The sequence below is a fragment of the Anopheles marshallii genome, chromosome 3 (assembly GCF_943734725.1).
Source record: "Anopheles marshallii chromosome 3, idAnoMarsDA_429_01, whole genome shotgun sequence".
Taxonomy (NCBI): domain Eukaryota; kingdom Metazoa; phylum Arthropoda; class Insecta; order Diptera; family Culicidae; genus Anopheles; species Anopheles marshallii.
Genome location: NC_071327.1, coordinates 9637281 through 9659337, shown reverse-complemented (window position 1 = coordinate 9659337; position 22057 = coordinate 9637281). Strand labels below are relative to the sequence as shown.

The following is a 22057-nucleotide window of genomic DNA, read 5'->3' as shown; positions in this document are numbered from 1 at the left end:
ACCACCGAATCGAGGAACGCGGCTCTCCGCAGTAAGCATCCGGCGCCTAGCTAGCCTGGGCGGGTATGGTGGGCTTCTGCTGGTCGTAGTACTCCTTTCGAAACTGCTTGTTCATTATGCCACCGATCACGGTGCGGACCCACTCCGGGACTAGCTTCATGACGCCGTACTGTATACCGTGCGACCAGTAGCCGGTAGTTTGTTTCGTTTTACCGAGGGTAAATGTGGCAAACTTGGCGTACATTTCTGCGTTTGGGATGAACAGTCCACCCTCCATTATTGTCGTAGAGAAGTTGTTCATCTGTGGGAAGTGGGAAGAATAAAAAAACAAGAGTTAGAGAGTTCGTAGTAGGAAATGTTATTTGAGATACTTTAAAGATACACGATTTCTCAACCTTGGAGATAGGAAAGCCATTAGAACATTAAAATTAACTGCAGTGAAGGACAACAAGTGCATGATGCGAACTTAATATTTTTTCTTCATTCTGTAGAGTTTCGCAACATGAAGAACGCTAATGCATAATGATCACAGGGTTAGAATTTACCGACAGCTGTAAAGGTTAACCTCTTCTCTTCGTGACGGGCCTGCTACCGTGCCTGAAGATGTGATGTTGTACGGTGGCGCTGAGCGTTGCCTACGGGCTTGCAGGTACTGTTGGAATTGAAAGCTAAAGGCAATCCGTAGACGAACGTCATGTTCCCAGGGACATGAAAACCAGTTTTGCGATTGCTTGCAGCTGGTAAAGTTTTCCACTCTTCAAGTTGCCCAGATGTCCAGATTCCGCAGTCGAAGTGATCATAATGCGATCCACGGGATAGAAAAATAGAAAAACAATATCGACAAATTTGAGCGGTCGACAAAATTCACCATAAAAAGGTTAAATATTTCAATTTAAAAAAGAGTTAAGTAGTCTTTCAGCACTATCTGCTTTTCGTCATCAGAGATCTAATTGAAATCATAGTAAGAAATTATTACTATAAGCTGACTGAGGGGCAATATCTTTCCATTTCTTCCATATCGCACCTTTTACAAATTCTAAAACATCATTTACGAATTCGCCGAAGGTTCAACAGCTTCAAACGATCCCTTCTCCTACTCGCAAAGCGTGATCACATTGGTCCACGCCGCGCTACAAACAGTTATGCAGCCACTTATCGCCCAGTGGATATTGATGTATGCAACAGCATAAGTCGAATCATTCTCAACGATCAACATCTTTCGCGCTGTATACGACAAGATCAAGAAGCGAAAGAGGAAAAAAAAACACATTCGATGATGTAATCCTCATTTCATGGTCATACCAGAGTTCACTTCTTTCGGCGTTGGAATGGGTGCGGGTGTACAGTGGGTTCGTTTGCATTAAAAATTACCACCGCCGTGGCAAATATTTGTAAAATATTGTGCAAGCGGTCGCTGTGAAATAAACACGAACCCCGAATTCAATCCGACGTCCTTCGTGCGGGTTTGCAGTCGAAAACAAAACACGTCTAGCTGAAATATTATCGGGCGTTATAACAGCCTTCGCCATCTACTTGAACCGGTTGGTGGCGTTTCTTCAGACTGGTTTACTGTTCAATAAAAAAAAACAAACATTCGATTCGACTCGAAATGGATAGATATTTGAGGTTTCACATAAAAAGGGTTCTTGAAACATGTTTTTGAATATCTCACAACAAGAGCAATTAATTATAAAATTATGAAACGCCAGCAATAGGTAACGACCTTTAAAAGAACCAGGTTTGCGATCGCTTTCGATCGTAAAATGAGAAAAACAATTTTTTACGAGGCATATTATTTCGACTGCATATTATTCATGCATGTTAGCGATCCTCTCTGATCGACCTCCAACAAGCTTGGAGCGAGTATAACGTGAAGCTCTTCAACCAGAAGGCGGAACAGATTGCGCGTGATCATATCAACAAACACGCGACAAACATAAACACGCTGTTGCCGGCGGTATCCGTATCGAAAAGAGATGATTTCTAATAATTACTATTTTATTGCTAATCAAAGTTTTTTTCCTTCAGAAATCGCTTAACGCATCAGTAGGTTTAATGGGACTTATTACAGAAACCATAAACTATATTGTGACCTTTATAACACACACTTTGTGCACGCATTTGCGATCTCTTTTTTTGTGTGCAATTGATACAACAAGGTGTTGCACAAACAATGCCTAATTAATGATGGATTGGAAGAGGTACGCACAAAGAAGCGTACCGTTTAATGAGCAAAACCATGTATCGTTCGTCTACATTCGTTAAATTTGGATAGTTTACGAGCGACATTGCATACATCCTGCGCGGTGGATTTGTTTGCCCGATGTATGGAACTCGAATAGTTACTACATCGGTTGGAATCAGGTTGGAATACCTGTCACGAACCAGTCTCGCTTCAGTGGCCTTGGTTAGATTCGCTACGTACAAACGGGACCATGTTGGAATGGGGAAAAAAAAGATACACAGCAAAGCGATCCGGTTATGTCCCAGACCTACCACAAACGTGTTAGCGTTCTTGCCAGTGGTCGATGGAGTTCTTGAAAGATACTTTAGATAAAGCAAGTTTGGTGATGCCGTCGAAGGTGACATACGTGAGACCATTCAAGATTATGCAAATTAACAGCTGTTCGAGCGGTTCACGATGAAAAACAGCGATCAGACACGTTTTTGGAGAATGATGTGGCGTCCTCCAGAAGTCTAATTCCACATATTGAAAAAGGACTTTAAAAGTGTTTATCACCTCAAAGACTTCATACACGGAAGGAAGTATTTAACAAATGTAAACCAACAACATTGTACACCGACGAAGAAGTGAAGCGTAATGGTTTTTTGCAAATTATCGTATATCTAGTAACGTCTTCCATTATTTATCTTCGGTAGCCCACACACAACACCCTTGGACGAGCACGACAACGCCAACCACTCGTATCTGCCGCTCACAACCTGGCTTTCGTTAGCTTCCCGTTAATGGGCAATGTTTGTTCTCGTTTCAGGCTGCCAATATTTAACACTGTTTAAGGGCTGCAATAGTTGCGCGGTGCACACTTTACACGTCCCTGTAGGAATTTCATAACATCCTCAATTTTCTCCAACGACAACACCCATCACACGATCGGTTCTCACTCTGAACGATCATCGATGCGCGTGGACCGGTGGTTTGCAAAACATTTAATCATATGCTGCTGGCCCGCTGGGCTGTGCAGCTTAGTCACCACTCATCAGAAATTGGTTCACAGCACAGCACACGACGTATACCGTTGACGACGAACGGTTGGCAGTCACACACTTGGCGAAAAGGCTAATCAATGCAAACACCACAGCACAGCAGAAATGTTGCAGCATCGGTTTTTTTTGCCGGCAAAGTTCACGACTTTTACAAGTGGTTCCACTTGACACTTTAAAGCTCGCCCTAGACTAAGCGGCACGCGAAAAAAACGCCATACCACATCAGGCTAGAACTTGACACTCGATCTCGCACCACGTTCACCCGGGTGAAGGTACGAACGCTGGGGACATTCACACCGGACGCACAGCGTACAACTGCAGCGATTGCTTACCTTGGTCGTTACAAACATTGGGCTCACCAGCTGGCAGGTGATACCGAACGGTTCCAGCTCTTGCTGCATGGCGAGGGTGAAGTTGTGGATGTAAGCCTGCGTTAAGACGAAAGAAAGACGAGAGCTAGCGTTAGAATGCGCCGGAAATAGCAGAAGGCGACAGTACGACAGTTGCAGTACCTTCGTTGCCGCATATACCGTCATGTAGGGCAGTGGTTGCAGTTCGCTACCGGACGAGATGTTAACGATCGCACCCTGGCCACGTTTCTTCATACCCGGCAACACCGTGCGCGTGAGCATCGTCACCGCACCGATGTTGATGTTGATCAGCTGCCACAGCTTGTCCTCGGGAATGTGGTCAAGATCGTCCGGATAGTCCACGTTAGCGCCGACGTTGTTGACTGAAAGCGAATTGGGTTGAACATAATTTCGGTTAGCCGTAGATTGTTTGGGTACCTTCCGAGACCTAAACGTAACCTGGTATACTCTAATATCTCAGGAGTTCTATACTAGATCAATCGGAGTACAACTCTGTAGATCAGGGGCTTCCAAACTACGACCCGCGACGCTATTGCTAATATTTCCATTGTAATGAAAATGTCTAATTTGGGAAAGTTGTAATATTTCTTAACTGTTCAATTTAATTACGGTAACAATTGCCAATATTTAATAGTAGAAATTGTCAAACAAAAATCATCTCGAGCGCATCATCTCTCTAAATTACCCGGAAGATACAGGGGTTTTGCAATAGAATCGCGTAAGCTTATCAGACAAACTGGGAGATTGATAGTGAAACACAACACAATTTACTGAATCGCAAATGCTGGATATGGAGTCGCGGGCACAGTTTAGTGAATGTCAAATCCGGCCGGGCTGTTTACGTACCTGCCGGATTCAAGAGTTGAGATAGAATATTCAAAACCAATGTACGAAATTTAAAACAAAGCTTGTGCAAAATATCGATTAAAACTCAGGTTTAATGATGATCAATACTTGTGATTAATTTCCAACTTCATTTTGCAGTTCAACACTTGAATCCGCCTGTACGTAAACAGGTTGACCGATTTGGCATTCACTAAATTGCGCATGCGATTCTATATCCATTTTTAGCGATTCATTAAAGTTTTTAGTGTTTGTGTCTGATCTTGTCTGTTCGTGCGATTCAGTATCAGTTGGATTGGCCATATCCTATCTAATGTAAAGCCCTGTCATGTGTAGGTGGCCCTCACGCTATCATAGTTTCAACCAATGCGGCCCGCGGACTGAAAAGTTTGGAGACCCCTGGTGTAGATAATGCTCACCGAAGTGATCTGGCGCCGATTGGAGGCAGATTTACATTCGACACGGCCACTCACGCTATTAGCAACGATTCAGAATATGTGCACAGGGGGAACAAACTAACATGCACTGCACAGGTAGCCGCTTTGCATTCAGAATTAGTAACGCAGCCGTAGAACGTCTTACCTAGAATGCCAACGGGGACGGAATCGAGTTCCTTCCGCAGGTGATCGTAAATCTCACGTCCGCTGCTAAAGTCGACCGCTATCCATTTGGTCTTCACCGAGTACTTGGACTCGATTTCGTGCGCCACGGTGGCCAACTTGTCGGTGGAGCGTGAGACTAGCACCACGTTGAGGCCACGGCTAGCCAGCTGGAAAGCGTACTGCTTACCGATGCCATCGGTCGATCCGGTAATTACTGCGCCGGTAAACCGCGTGGATTCGGAAAGTGAACCAAAGGGCGAATAGAAGAGTGATGGAAATAGTTGGCATTAATAGGAAGCGGCACAAACACACCTAAGGACGAAGGTCAAGACCGTAACGGATCTCGGTCCAACGTTAGTTGCTTCCGGTGTGTGATTAGCCCATACGTACCGGCCCATTTTCCAAACCGTTCCACCAGTGTTTTGTGCTCGGCCGGTGCAAAGTACGGTGCCAGCAGCGCGACACAGATTTGTGCCAACGATTTGAGGTTATCGTACATCCACCAAACCAGCGCCCACACGCCTATCAACGCCAGCGCCCAAAGGGCAAGTTGGGCCGGTATCAGCATTATTAGCCGCTCTCACTACGATAAGAGTCGCACTGACCAACACCAACAGTTCCTGCGCACCGAAGGACTAGGCAATTGAGTTCACTTAATCCGTGACACTGTTAACACACAAACGCGACCAAGTTAATCCGCAACAACCGCTCACCGGACCGTTCGATGCAAACTGTCCGAAACGTCATGGACGCACGGAATTGCAACGAAGCAACCGCACACAACCACACACACGCACACCTTGATTTGCTCTACAAAGAAACGACGCACTTTAAAATATTACCCCCTCGCAAGCAAACGAATTCCCGCACTGACGCACTTGCGGCTTTGGGACATTTAGGTTCACCGCGTGGGTATTTCGGCGAAGTTCATGCAGCGCACCAACGCAGCACAGGCGACCGCGTTTCCGTACCGTACGAAGCTCAGCGTAGAACTGAAGCTCGATCGATTGCGGTGGGCCCGCGATCGTGGCGCACAGTTCTGCTCGTCGGTACTCGGTTTTGTCGGAGTGCGCACCGTTCGCAGAGACAGTGCGGTTAGTATTCCACGACTGTTGGTTTTTTTTTTGTGTATGCATGTATTGTGGACGAGATGGGTGGGTGGGTGGCGATGGCCCTATGGCGGTGTGGAGTGGCAATGTTCGGGCTTTTCGGCTGCAGTGCCTCACATCGCGTGACCTTTATAACGGCTGTTTCGGATGGGGTGGTAATCAAAGAAGGGTTTCAGCTGTCGCGTACCGTGCGATGAGATCACTCATAAATCAAAACTTGGACAAGAAAAAATATTTAATAAAATAATAGTTGGATTAGAATGATAAATATATAATAATCGATAAAATAGAAATAATAGTTTGATAAATGGATAGATTAATAAGGCTTAAATATTAAATAGAATTTATTAAACAAAGCAACATTTTAACTTAAAAATGAGATCATAGATTATGTCAGCTTGTCATTAAACATATTCGTAAAAGATATTTATTATCCAATTCAATAAGTAAAACTTCTGCTGGAGAATTTGATAACTAAAACGTGTTTTAACTTTGTTTCATGTCGTATTTATTCCTCCTTAAACGTTGCCCAACCATCCTTTCACCTTATCCGAGTGGCCTTGTATTGTCGCTGCCGAGACAAACTTCGGCACACACAGCCTTAAGAAGCGTGTTTTCACGAGATGCTTCCCTCCGCGTTGTGTTTTGCCACTCCACGCTGGGAGCTTTTGACAAACCGTGTCAACACCGGCAAGTTGTCCCTCAACGCAAGAGGAAAGCCAAAGTGAAGAAAAGATAACTTAAACCAGCTGCTGGAAGACACTGGTAAATGTTGCAACCGTTTCGGGGGTAGCTTGAAAATGGTTTCGCATTCATCCGCTGTCGGCGATGCATTTCTTGTGGGTTGCCGGTTGGCAACTCCCCTCCCCTCTTCGTGAGGCTGACGAGCGTTCGATCGAGGTTGGCAAAAATCCGACCTTCTCGGGTCGGGCCGGGCTCCTTTGATTCATAACAACTCGAGCATCGTAACATTCATTCATAACAAGTAGAGGCAGAAAGGAAATTTCTAATTAAAAATTCCGTTACATAAAAGGATGGTTCGAAGTGATGTTGCGCGTTAAAAACAATATTAAATGCAACACGTGTCGCGTTGTCGGCCTAACATTGTGGTGTTGTTTGACCGTTTTCGTTATCTGCTTCACACAACGCATAAACGTGAGGGTTTGACTTGCCGAAAGCCTTCAATTTGGAGGGTTTAACCTCAGATCCAATTGTTGCATTGTTTCTCTCGTGCTTAATGTTGCAAACTGCTAACTGTTTGTAGATTGTCAGCTAATTTCTTTCTTTCGCGGTACTCACACACGTTCCTTTACAACAACAATTGCCTAAATCGTGTGAATTTGGTGAATGAATGACGGTGACGCGTGGCTTCCAAATTTTGGCTTTCGTTCGCCACCATTTTAATGTGCGGTTTATGCCGCTTGATGCAGCTCTCCAAACCAAAACACCGGTAGTTGAGGAAGTTGGACCGTACAGGTAGCCGGCTGGCAGGTTGATAAAGGTCAGGTTGATGCATACTAATTAATTAATTATTTTTTTCCCACGCCACCCAGCAATGGGTGGAGGTGTGGAAGGTGATGTTGGAGAGGAATATGTTATTACATTAATTATTCAACAATACGTAGTGTTTAACTGCACAGCATCGTGCGCCGTTGGAAATTATGTAGAGAAGATCGGTTACAGAATGTTTGTTTCACGCTAGAAAAGGACAATGATGTAACTATATTGTTTGATTTAATTTTAATTACAAAAGCCTTGAAATAAAGCAAAACGATTAAATGATTTGTGTTGTAACTGGCTACCATTAATGCTTGTCATATGTAGCTAATTATAAATTGGGTTCGATCAGTATCTGTTCGTTATATAAATCTCACCACAGTAGAAGGAAATAGTTGATCGAACCAAGCTACAGTCCGTAGCATTAGTATAAGTTCATATCTTTTTTTTTGAGAGAAGAATAATTTGAAAAAAATGCGTAATACCGATATTTGTTAGATTACCAAGTAAATACGATAATTATTTAATGTGTGTCAATAATTGCTGCTTGTAACCTACAAAGACAATTATCAACTTTTTTGTAGTTTTAATCATATTTAATATTCATACAAAAATACTATAAGTAGAAAAAAAACTCAAGTTAATTAAAGAAACTTTCATCTTTCAAGTGAGGTGCCTGTCATGTAGTTATCAGGGTCTCATAGTAAGCTTTAACGTATTCTATTTCTTGGCGTGACAATCCCCTAGGTCGTAGTTACCTTTTTTTTACTTTGACTAAACTTATTTTATAGGGTCGGCCCGGTGACATGATGGTAGAGGTGCCAGTCGTCATACGAACTGAACGGTCCAAAATCCCATCCGACTGATTATCCAGCTACGGGTAAAATAAAGTCACCGAAAGCCAGAAATGGCAGGCCTTTAGACCTCTTGAGGTTTTGTGCCGATAACGAAGAATAAACTTATTTTTAACATAACCGAAAAGCCACGGTCTGGATAGGATTTCGTACTGGTGCTGTCGTGTGAAAGACATGCGCCGCTATCGCGTACATTAAGTAGGTCCAGGTACAACAGCAGTAGTGTATTGCATTTTGTTTTTTTTTGTATCTCACATTTAAGTCCCAATTTTGTTTCTTCATTATGCCGTATAAAAAGCCTTTATAACTATGGATTTACAACGTTTTTTTCTATCCAAACAAAATTTTCTAAGTACTAATCGAATCAGGTATTTTCATAATTCATTAAATACCTATAAAAGTATTGTTTAACTTATCATAAGTTCATTGAATATCCCAAAAAAATAATTCAAAAGACAAATGGTTTGTATAAGTTTTATGGCACGCACTGTACAAACGGTAGCGCTAACCCGTGGTCGAGTGTTTGGAAAATCAATTAAGCTCGAAAAGCCGATTACAATCCATGGATTACATATTGCCCCCGTGTTCGTTTCGAACCAATCGAACTTTCGTAGCGCTAAGAGGTGCAGCTCGATGTGGCAACGCAACCCAGCAAATTGTTCTGCCTTATTGGTTGTGAAAAAACAAAAGAAATACCTCAAACTCATTTGATCAGCTGCAAGACGAAGAGCCGCGACGGGATCTCGTGTCGAATGGGCCACCATGTACGAAGCGCCAGCATGCATTCCATACATCGATCGTGTGCTAAAATGGGTATCAGATGCAAACAGTTTCTTGCACAGTGTTTCTTCCGTTGCTTGCGAAGCGGTGAAACGTGGTTTGCGGCTTACATTGGGTGTATAATCTGTTTAATTACCATCTGCTCGGCTCGCCGAAGTCACCCATTAGCCGGTGCAGAGGGAGGTGAAGGTCTTCTCTGGTTCTCTTGGTGTTGGATGGCGATAGAGTGCGTGGACGAGCTTGAAACAAATCAAGCAGCATGAATATGAATCGCACACGGGGTGAGCATTGACTGATGAGCAGGCACTAGCAGGCAACAGTTGTCACCGTTTCAAGGGGAGATATTTACCACCCGATCGTCATGGTTCGATCACAACGGGTCTGAACTGTCACAAAGACTTTGCGCGGCACCCCGGAGCTTAGTGTTTTCCCCAATCTAGTAGGCGCCGAAGGACGCCCGTTCGTGCAACGCAAAATCGTTGATTAATGATTGTTTCGAAGCGGACAATTGTGGGGATGTGTTGGGGTGAAAATCTGCAATCGGTACACATGTAGCACGCAGATTCATATCAACAATCTCATCATAATTAAATGTGATTTAACCTTATTTTCAACCTCAGCCCCACTAGAACGTGACAGTGCAGGATGGTAAGGGGGTTGTTAAGCTGCATCAGATCCAGATTGGAAGCGTCTTCAAGCGTACTATCTTGGGACCTTGGGAAACATTGATCTTCGCGGCCAAAAAATTATAGATTTTCAATTCGTCTCATTTACTGATGTGTGTGTGTGTGTTGCTTTTTTTTAGAACGCACTTTATTAATGGACTCTCAACCCTCTTGCTGATTGGCTGACGTCAGCTCTGGTCCATTATAGATGATGTTAAGCTGTCGGTCTACAGTTTAATGATTGTTAAACCAAACACCTGTTCAATTTTAATAAAATAATCGACAAGCATTCGTTGCCACTCTCCTCCTCCATTCTTTTTTTAACTAAAGTTCCCACTTCCTGCTGATTTAGTTGGAGCATGCGGAACGTTTTCTCGTACCAATATTTTTTATCTTTTCCTTCCTGATAACCATCCTGATTTTATGATTGAGGGCTTTGTTTGATGTTTAAAATATCTAACTCGTTTTTACAAACGAAGTGATTCCAACATGGCCGGCTTGTAAATTCACATTTTTTTTTGCTTAAACTATATGGTCGATTGATTACGCATGGTGCGCGCACCACGGAACTCTCATCGACTGCGTACATGCCACGAGTTGCGGACACGGAAGAGCTGCAAGGGACCATCGCCAACTGCATGCACACGCCCAAGGTCAAGTTCATACTACGTTCGGCGCGTTTTGCGGGTTCCGTATTGAACATCTTGCTTTGGGATCTTGTGCGTACCAGCTTTTTCGCTGAATCTTTTCAATCGGGGCTCCCCTGCTGTTCGTTTGCGCCTAATGTGCCTCGCGAACGATGCCACAGAAGTTCGCAGGTCGGAACAGAAAATTTAGCAAAAGCGGCAATAAAAGGCTTATTATTCGACCCGAGGTCTTAGGTCTGCACCGCTGCAAACCGGTGTCCACGGTGGGACGTGATGGTGTGGAACTAATGTGATCTCGTGTTGGCTGCCATGACAGTGAAGCTACGAACCGTTCTCTAGTGCCAAACAATACGTTCACGAACGCCTTGAGAAATGAACTTCTCACCGTGCCTGCTCGACGCATTCAAACAGCACGCACCGAATGCAAACGGCACGCTCGTATTGTTTTGTGCGGTGGTTGTTACGTGAATGCATTTTCACTCTCGTTTGCCATTGCCATTGATCTTCAAACGGTCGAAAAGCAACACTAACGACCGTCGGTACAAACCGTACACCGTTGGCACAGCGCGGAACGGTTGAGGTGCAGTAACGTTGTCGATCGTTTCCAAGGCCGTCCTGGGAGGGGGCCGCCCTTGCTTGGAGTCAGTGTGTCACGAGCTGATGATGGCCGGGTGAGTGTGTGAGCTTTGTACCTGCGCTGAGCGTGGTATGTTTTGGATTGGAACCAGTACTTCCTAAAATGATGAACGCGCGCTGAAAGAGCGGTGACTTGCGTACCACGCCACAAAGACGCAACTGGAGCAGGTAAAGGCGTTTATTTATACATTTTTTTTTCTCTGTAATGCTACCGCGTCAATGGTGATGTTGAGTGGAAAAAAATGGCCGTGCCGATCGATAAGTGGTTTGTAATTATTGACATCAATTAGAGAGGTTTGTAGAAGAATGTCGACGGGAATAGAAAGATCAATTTATCAGTGTTGAAATGTTGTATGTCTCGTTGGTCGTTGTTGTTACTTCAATCAGTACTTATATTATAATTTTATGTTAATGTTTTATGTCGTGTCTTATCGTTCAAAATACCTAATTAATTTGCTTCCCGCGTTGCAGAGATTTAGCAGCCATATAGTTGGTGAATGTAAAATCAATAAACCTCAGGATAGGAATGTTCAAAATTACATTAAATGAAGTATGAAAAATGTGGAATATATCGGTAATGTATTGTAACTTTTATATTCTATAATTTTCTTCGTCCTGTGACTTAAGAAATTCTGAATTAAGAATGTAAACCATCAAATTTTATATGCACAATGAATGAGACCACAATGTTGTAAACATGCACTAGAATAATTCAAAAGAACTTGAACTGAAATTTGTTTTCAGATGTTATCGCATATGGTTATTTGAAAAGGAGAAATGGTCAGACCATCAAATTTATTTCCCATTGTGCGCAATGCATTCATTCAAAGCATTTCAATTTAAAATTCCGAAATGTTTCATGCGGTGTTGAAATATTTCATAAATATTTCGGAAACGCTTCAACTTTGGGTCAGTATAATTCAAATCATCGCGTGAAATAATTTATGTCCGCTACATTTGACAGTTGCCAGGTCACTGTGCAGATGAACAATACAACTAATTATAAAATGTTTTCTTTCGATTCTCCGTTAAACTTTTATAATTTTTATTCAATTATTATGCGAACAACAAATGAGTCGTAAATTTTCAACTTTTTTGATATTTTTAATGAACATCTCTCGCGTCTGGAAATTGCCGTGCACAATTTGGAGACTGCACTGAAAGTGTTTGTAAATCAAACCACATTGGAGCCACCAATGGAGTGTTTCAAACAGACAAATTAATATAAAACAAACACATAATGTTGTACAAAACACCATATGCTGCCTGTGTTTCGATCGATTCGATTGTTTATTAAATTTCCATACACAACTACCTATCGATTCAATAATGCAATACACGGTCAACTGAAAGAATTTTCCATCGGGCACGCGATGGAAGAGAAAATGTTTCCACATAAACAGTTTCTGCTCTTGCACGAAGGTCAATTTTTCAGGATTTCCAATTTCACCACCATCGCCGATCGCTCCCGTTTGCTAACTCATCCTTCCATTCAAACAAAACCAATGGCACAGGACCCGAAACATGCTGGACAAGACACAATTTATGCATACATTATTGGCATAAATGTTTTATCTTCGGATTTTCGGTTTTCTTCTGGGGAGTATTGTTGGGGACTTTGGTGGTTTTTTTTCCGGCAAGGACTTTTCGAATCGAAACAGATTGCATGGAAAAGGCGAAAAGATTGACCACAGGAATGGTGGTCCACACATTCAAATAAGGGTGAATGATGATGAAGAAGATATCGGATCTTTTGGAGATTTGCTGGTTTTGTGCGGCCGTTTGTTTTTTGTTGCTGTTTGCCCACACCGTACAATGCCATACCTTTTTATGTGTATTTTTATTTATTTATTTGCAAAAGGGGTTTCCACTGGAAAAAGCGCCCAGCCATGGATGGCGTTGTGGATATTTTTGCAAATTAAGCTGGACATTCTTGAGTTTCCATGATGGGGATGGGACATTTGGTCGGAACAGGAGGATGGTTTCGGGCTTTGGTCTATCCGCTTCCCTCCATTACAGTGCTGTGCGGTAGATCCAATGTCGAGATGTATTTATTCATATATCATTGGATTTTTCCCCCTTTTGCTTTTTATGAGCTGGTGGACAAAAAGGAAAGCACCAGCCAATCTGGAACGGGTGATCATTGTTGGTCCGGGGTTTTCGGGACAAAACAGACCTGACCGGTCGGATGGCATTGGTTATCCCAATCTGGATGATGAAAAATACGATTAGACTTGTAAAATTTATGCTAATTTTGCTAAGCGGTTTGGTGTTCTGAAGTTGGGCAACCCGGACCAAGTACTTGGTGAAACTTGCTGAGTAAGCAATGCGCGCAGTTGATATGGGTTCGCTGAATATAATTGACGAATGAAAGGGATACACAAGGGCAGGTGCACGCTCCTCAGGGGACATCGGCACGAAAGTGGGAGATTTGTTTGATGCCTTTTTGTTAAGAACAGTAAAAATGTGGGATAATAAATGAACGTGGTTTCATCTGGGAGACGGGGAAGGGATGCAAATGTTTATCAAATTTAGTTATAAGAAAGATGGATTACCGTACGATACCATGAATATGGCAAAAACATTTTCTCTCTTTTTGTCATGCCGGACATGGTGACTTGATATTAGTTTAGGAAAATTTGTTGTTTGCAAGCAAATGGATCAATCTCAACAAGTGTGGAGTTATGTTGACGGAAATGACGCGAAGCAAACCTGGTTTTTGATATTTCTAGAATGGATTATTGTTAATTTAATAAAAAAGATTTTGTTTAAATGAAGTATAAACCTCTTCTGTTTTCGACTTTTGCCTTTTTTTAGTGGTACTGCAGCTGAAAGAGTTATGAGTGATAAGGTATAATTACTGTTGTTCCTTTATTTTTTGCTTACTTACTTACTTACTTACTTACTTACTTACTTATTTGCTTACTTACTTACTTACTTACTTACTTACTTACTTACTTACTTACTTACTTACTTACTTACTTACTTACTTACTTACTTACTTTCTTACTTACTTACTTACTTACTTACTTACTTACTTACTTACTTACTTACTTACTTACTTACTTACTTACTTACTTACTTACTTACTTACTTACTTACTTACTTACTTACTTACTTACTTACTTACTTACTTACTTACTTACTTACTTACTTACTTACTTACTTACTTACTTACTTACTTACTTACTTACTTTCTTACTTACTTACGCACTTACTTACTTCCGCACTTACGCTGCTTTCGATCAACCTTTCGTGCTTGTTTCTTGTGTTTGTTTTGTTTGGAGTTTTGTTTTGAGGGTTATTTAGCTAGATTCAAGCATTTTATTTTTTTTATGCCCAGCCCCATGGGTCCATAATTCTTGTTTCAACAACCATTTCCACTATTGAATCTAAGACAAATTAAGCAAAAGATAAACTTTTCTTGCTGTTATTTTACTGCTTGTCGACACTTCCGTTGGTTTTTCCGTTGATTTTTTTTAACCAACATTAAGTGCATCTTATCTTCGATTGTACTCGACCGGGTATTCATGGTTGTAACAGCAAAAGAATTGGATGCTCGAACTAAAATGAACTAATCGACGAACAGTCGATTCCAAGCCGAACAAAGGAAACAGTCGACGTAAAATAATTTAACTTGCATGTGAAATAAAATAAACCCACACAAAAACACAATAAATAACACTAATAGCTAAATTATATGGAAAATTAATATGGCACAAATTAAATCAACTTCGTCGTAGTCTTTATCGACCTCGTTAAAAGCTAGGTCACTCCAGGCAAACAAAAGAGCTTTCGAGACGCGTCCCAACGGACTCCCCTATTTCGGGAGAAAATTGATGCATTTTCTCGTCTAAATCGTGTCCTCATCCGGACAACTCACTTCCCAGTGGAATAATCACAGAAACATCGGTGCGGTGCGTGTTCTTAAAAATGGCTGCTTGTCTTGCTCCCTGAGCGAATTTAACGCATTGTCCCATTCTCCTGGGATTGAATTAGACTACGGGGAGAAAGGGGGAGGATGGGGCGCCTACACACGCAGGTCAAACCACAAATGGGGGCATTTTCCGTAAGGTATAGCAAGCAGCTCACCACAAGAGCGAACACAAAAGATGGAGACGCCAAATACATGAAACTGGCGAATTCTTGAGGAAAGCGAGCGGTCAGGTTCCATGATGCTTTTATGATGATTGGAGCTGCGTTCATTTGTGCCTCTCCTCCTCGCACGCCCACAATCGACCCCGTAGGGAGTTTGGCTTTTGTTTAGCATGTAGTTTTTATTTTATTTTATTGCACGCCTTTTCTTTCACTACCGAGATGGCTGCTGTTGGCTCTTCGCTGAACGCTAATAACATAAAAAGGCTCCCATGCGTACGCACGCTAAATAAAAGCGCACACAGGCAAAGCGGCGGAAGGGCTTTGGTGGACAGTGTCTTGCTGCTTGCGACGGCCATTGACCGGAAAGGGAGAGGAAATTATCGAATTAATTCGTTTGATGAAATTGTTTTCGAAGCGTAAATAAACCGTCCGCCATTGTGCCAACATTCGATGCGTGTCATTCGGGTTTGGTACAATTACCGTGTGCCCGAGGTGAACCTTTTTGTGGTTTGGTTCTTGTGCTTCAGCGGTTCTTTTTTCTTTTAGCGTCCTAGTTTCTTGCGCTTCCTTGGAGGTGTATTTTGCAAGCTCTATTTCATTAGCTCGGTCACGGCGCAGTGCTTTCACCGGGGAGCCATCGATCCAATCAAAAAGGACCCTTGGGGATTGGGAAGCCTCGGACCACCCGGGAACGGGCAGAGGTTCCAAAACCGGAAACGGTCTTACCGGATGGTACGAACAATCAACAGTATCTTCCCGTTGCCGCGGCTAACAACACCCAGAGGCGCTAATTTTAAAGCTTTTCGGGCAGATCGCTAATGATATGTATGGAAAAAATATGGTGTGGCGCGCTTTAGCAGTTCGGGCAGGCATGACCGATCATTAACATATGGGCAGTGCCGGTGGCATGCAATCTCATCAGCAGGTTTCAAAACGCCCGAAGGACTGCGTGCACGCGGTTACGCAAATGGTGTAAATAAAAAAAACAAAAGAGTTGAAGGAAAAAAAAACTAATAGCGAGAAAACAAAGCAAGCCATTTTTGTCATTAAACATAACCAACTGTGGCATTCTGTGTAGCTGGTTGCCATATGTGAAGCGAACGCTCCAAACTAGCACCTCTATTTTTGCAAGGATAAAGGGGCTGACAGCTTCTTATATTTTTATTTTTTTTGCGGTGTGCGAGAAGGACGAGCATGAAAATTATTATAATTAAGAGAAACTCCATTCAATTACAGAAATTTTAGCTTGCTTAGCAAATGGAAAGAAAATCACAAATTATTTTTCCTGTGGTGCCACACATCGCATGTCGGGTTGGTTTTCAGTCACACAACAATCAATTGCGCCTTGGTTAATCAATAAGCTGGTGCAGTTGTGGATAGTGACAACAGGTGACAACTATTGAAGGGTAGTTGTCCCCAGGGATGCAAACGTTCACGGTTGCAGTCAGTGGAAGGTGATTACGTGTATCTGCTTCGAAGCTGCGCTCGTGTCAATTGATTGGTTGCTAGTTTACCATTGCCTGGAAATGAGACACCACAGATTGGTAGTGTTAGCAGATGGTATACAAAAGGTGTACACGAACAATGTAACTCCTTTCAAGAGTACTTACTTAGTACTTAAGTAAAAATTATTATTTAACACTACAATATAGTACTGCTCGAAACCTTCAACTGTTGTTACACGATTTGTTAATTTATTTGATTATTTATTGATGTATTGCTTAAGTGATTGATTGATTTATTTGTTTAAACGTTTACTTATGTATCCATTCATTCATTTACATGTTTATACATTTATTCACTTACTTTTGTGATTACCACAACATGACTATTAAAAATAAAGTTCTAATGCGTTATCTATGTTTTTATAAACAAAAATGTCGTATGGCAAACAAAATATTTAAAACACTTAATAATGTAATATGGACGAACCTCGATATAAAAGCATAACATATGATAGGAATAGAAAAAAACACATGAAACAAAAAACAATACTGAATAGTAGTTCAAATAATAGTAAACTGTAACAAAACATGGCACAGATACCAAAACAACAATAAAAAAAGAAAACTTAAACTAAAGAAACTTTATTGAACATATAAATCTACTGTAACAAGGCATCTGAGTATAATATAATGAGTAAACAAGACAAGATCAAGGCATCTGAGTATAATGTCAATTCAGCCTATGAAGAAGCAAAAAGAATGAAAAAAAATTGATTGAATTGTCCTCATATATTCACGTGTAAAGATATGAATGGTTAATCGAAGAAAGAACACTCCAAATGAGCGGCGATTTTTCATATTGGTTTACTGTTCATTTTTATAATTCATATTACATTTTGTACTCGCAGTATCAATTAGAAAAGCTTATTTTGCCCAAGTGTTACAAAATAAACAGAAGGACCACCACTTTATTCACATAACTACAATTCCAACAGGAACAGTATGAAACTCTGATCCTCTTAGGTCAGAACGATCGTTTGAGGATGTCGAATTAGCGATCCAGCATGGCTTTCTCGTAAATTACCTATTTGTCCGAATGCTTCCTTTTTCCAGCCACCGTCAAATATCGCGTGTCCAATTACATGCACCGAAACGTGGTAATTGAGCTGTAACCTGTGCCCCGGCCGGCACGTTTCCCTTTCATCCTGTGCCGAACCGTCGCTCGTTGCACACAAGTCCTTGGATAATAATACAAACAAGTCGAACAAAACCCCAAGCAGCCTGCTTAATCCGGCTGTCGTTCTGTGCGGAAAAGGTTTTACGGCTCGGCGTTGGCGCAATATTCTAATGCACCCGCTTCTTGGTTGGCCACATGTGGATGCGGCCCTGAAGGAGCGTCTTCAGCAAAAGGTGGCTCATTTCACAGGCCCAAACACTTCAAAAGGGAGTCACTCTTAATTTGCTATCGTAAATTAATACCTCCGGTGTGCCGACTGGCTCCAAACCGATGAGGCCGATGAATTCCGGTGCTTTAGTCAATTGAACAACTGTTGCGCCCCGTGTTTTTTTTGTGTTTTGCCATTTTCGACACACATCGGAAGTAAAACGCGGGTAGCAATGGCCACTTCAAACGTTCCACTCGCACGGTGGTAGTCGGATGGAAGCGAAGGCAGCCGACGTTTGCTAAATAGCTACCACTTAGGCCACACGTTCCATTTCCCCGGTGCTCGGATTAACATTATGTCTACAAAGTGTAGCGCAGGTTGTGTTTTGTTGTGTTTCGGTTTCCTGTTATCCTAATTCTCTCACGCCACATTAGCCCGGTCCCGGTGGATAAAAAAAGTACCAGATGTGCATCGGCACTACGCGGCGGAATTACTGCAGAAGCGTAGTATAAGTATCTTCCAAATGGACCCGAACGAATACTCACACGTAAAGGGTGAAAAGCTTTGCGCGGCACAGAACAACCGGTCGTGCCCTCTCATTCTTTCCCGTTAGCATCGTTCACTTTCTTAGCCATTTTTTTTTTGTTAATTTAAACCAAATCTTCGAACCCGAAAAGAGCGCGGCAGACAAATAAAGCGAAACGTGCGAAAGATAAGGGCGCACCGGGCTCGCGTATGCGCAAGCGCAAAGACCGCGATCCCCGTGGGCCGGCTTGTAATAAAGGAGAAATCCATCTTGATAATGAGGGTAATCAGCGTTTCGCAAACCTACCATTAGCGACCGGCCGGCCATACCGCGTCGGTCAGCTCAAAGGGAATTGCGCGCGCGAAAAATCCACCACCACCGGTCCTACGCCGGCGTCGGAACATCGCGAAATCGTGGTGGAGTTTTTCCGCGATCCAAAATGGGGAAGTGTGTGTGTGTGAGTGCCCCCGGGGTGAAAAGGATCGATGCGGCATCGAACCTCGTGGCTGTGAATGGGCGTTTGGGTTGAAACTGGTCGGGAAACTGTAGCTGTGGCTGAGATGCGCTTGGCGAGGAGTGGAAACATCAAATCGAACATTCGATCGATCGATCGTTCAGTGTGAGGTCCTTTTACAACGGTTTCACACTACTGCACGGTACAGTTGGTACCAAAAAAGAGCATGATTTATTTTTTTTTATGATACGAATGGTAGATTGGGATATCTTTCACAATAGTTATAAATATTTTCCCAATGATCTACAGTAGAATAATTGAATGTATGTTTTGCAGTTGTTTTTGCAGCTGTTTTTCGAGTATAATTATTAATTTAAAAATTCCTCAAATGATCGCACATGATCACAAATCGTTGCTCAAAATAAGTAAAGTAATGGGAAAAGAGGCAGCTTACATCCCCGCATTTTAGAAGCGCACTGTATTCTCACCTCTTTCCAGTGTCAACGTTTCATTCTCTTCTTCAGTTGCAACGAGACATTGCACGAAAGCCGATATCTTCACACCGTGAAGACCCACCACCACCACCGATCGATGCAGTGCGATTGATTTATTGTTTCGTGAGAAGTGCTAATTAAATTATAAAACCTAAAACCATCCCACCGAGAAGCAGTGCGGAGTCGCAAGGGAATTGGCGGAAACACAGATCCCCACCACATCGCCCAACCGTCTTGCACGATGGGACAAAATCACAACCTTGCACACCGAGTCGCATAAATAAAACATAAGCCAAAAAGCTCCCAGCACCACCCGATCAGCCCAGGTCACCAATGGAGGACGGAGAAATGGTGGTTGGATGCAGCGTTTGCTGATTTCGGTCGCACCGCGGTGCGTCCGTTCGACGCAGATCGTTCTGTTAGCGAGGCGCGATCATAATTCGATCATGGGACGATCGTGGCCCCTGTACGTCGGGCCAAACGGGTTCTCGCTCCGTCTTTCCGACGCTTGCTCGACGCTTACAAGTGTTAAGTAAATAACTGCCCGAGACGCGTGGTTTTCTTTGCCCGCGATCGCGATCGTATCCGGTGACCAATCATAATGCTATTCGTTTGGGGATATTTTTTTTATCAGCGAGAGGCAAGCGATTAGAGCGGAAGGTGCACGGGCATCGCTCGGGGTGGCATTGCGCCTGTTTTTGCGTGTATTGCGTGATTTATGGCGACCAGATTGGAGTGTCCCGCAGTTTCCTGTGGACAACGGGTCGATGTAGCGAATGGTTGGCTGGAAAATGTGAGTTTAACTCGAGAGCCACTCGGGGCTAATAACGGAGCACGAACTGTTATGATGCATATTAGAAGTCGTTCGCTGTCGCCTGAACGACGTGCAGGGGTTTAGTGTTGTGAAACAGTTGGGAAATCACCAAAGGATGGTCGATGCTGCATTAAATCAATCAGTTTGCGGACGGCTAGTGGACTGTTATAGACCACAACGATTTAATTTGTCGGAGATGGTTGGAGATTAGGATTTTGATACTTCAAACTTCACATTTTTCTATTTTTTCTATGGAGTAATGTATATAGGAGGAGTTATAATAAAAATGTTGGTGCGCAGTCCTCCTTAAAGCTGTCAAACCATTTTTAAGTGTTTCGTGAAGGTGAAGTAATACAATAGTCTAGATAGTCTCTGGAAGCTTCTTGACCAGAAGAATTCCTTTGAAGGTAGATCATGCTTGTTCGCATGATCTTTAGACGTTTAATAAATTTGCGCTAGGCTTTCATCAACAGCTCCCATTAATCTTACTCCGATGTTACATGTGATAGGATAGTATAGCGCATCATGACACACACTTCGTATTCTTGCTTTGAAAAGAATATGAATAAATGAGGAACCTCAGCAGATGCATTTAAAATCCATAAGCTGGAAGCAGAGAAATAGATATTCGAATTAGAGACATTCCGGTGAACTGGAAGCTGCCTTGTGTGAGAATGTTTTATAAATGCACCATTATAACAGATAACAAATTTGTCCTTGATATAAACTTATAATTACAAGTGCTAATCCGCGGAGAGTCCGTCAATCAGTCCTTATCAATCTTTAGTACCTTTAATACCTCAACATATATCCTAAGTTATCGTTAATATTTCTCATAGCTATTTCAAGAACCTGTAGGACGTATTGAGTATATAATAACTATCAATTATCAATGGAATGATCCAGCGGCAAAATATAAGCATGATACTTGATCAAAGATATCCATGTGTTAAGGAGAAATTATTTCCTCTGCAAAGATATTTTACTACAGTTTATATTAATCGTTGAACAAATTGCTATAAATACACACTCAGTATAGTTATTTTTCGGGAGCATTCACCCCTCAAATAACTGTAAAGTTTCTCATCTCTACTATATCATAAACAATCGGGATTATTTTTTCGGCCTTATTATGAACGGGCAAATTGCTTTTTTTCTCTTATCACTTCCATGTGGCTCAACATTTATGCTTAAGCACTGCAATGTCATCTCGGGAAATAATAACTTCGGCCGCCCACGAAGTATTATCGTGACAGATTTTTTGTTTGCCACTCGAGCTGGCGGTAATACAGGCATTCGGGCGGCTTAACCGAAGCCGAAGGCTAGAAACAAATTATTCCCAGATAAATCAGCCACAGCAGGAGTATCGCTGGATGATTACAAGATGTAGGAAAGAAAAAAAACACCTTGGAAAAAAACACAAAAATCCTTCTTTGACCAGTGCGGTGCGGTGCGCAGTTTCCTGTTTGCAGCTACCAAACCAAAGACACCATACTGTACCAAGGGGAAATACCGCGATCGAGATAATCGCGATGGGCAGGACGAGATAAGGTTAGGCTGGAAGTTTTCCCGCCTGATAATAGACCTCAATTAATCAGTTGTCGTTTTGTAA

The 22057-nt window shown here is 42.3% G+C and overlaps 1 protein-coding gene across 1 annotated transcript; it reads right to left on the bottom strand.

Moving 5' to 3' along the window:
- Window positions 1-46: 46 nt before the first annotated feature.
- Window positions 47-5609, bottom strand: LOC128711230 (inactive hydroxysteroid dehydrogenase-like protein 1). The gene is made up of 5 exons (XM_053806097.1): window positions 5432-5609; window positions 5022-5255; window positions 3738-3958; window positions 3558-3653; window positions 47-301 (listed from the first exon to the last, which is right to left on the bottom strand). Exons 1-5 carry the CDS (start codon window positions 5607-5609, stop codon window positions 47-49), a joined length of 984 nt encoding a protein of 327 aa, XP_053662072.1.
- Window positions 5610-22057: the final 16448 nt, after the last annotated feature.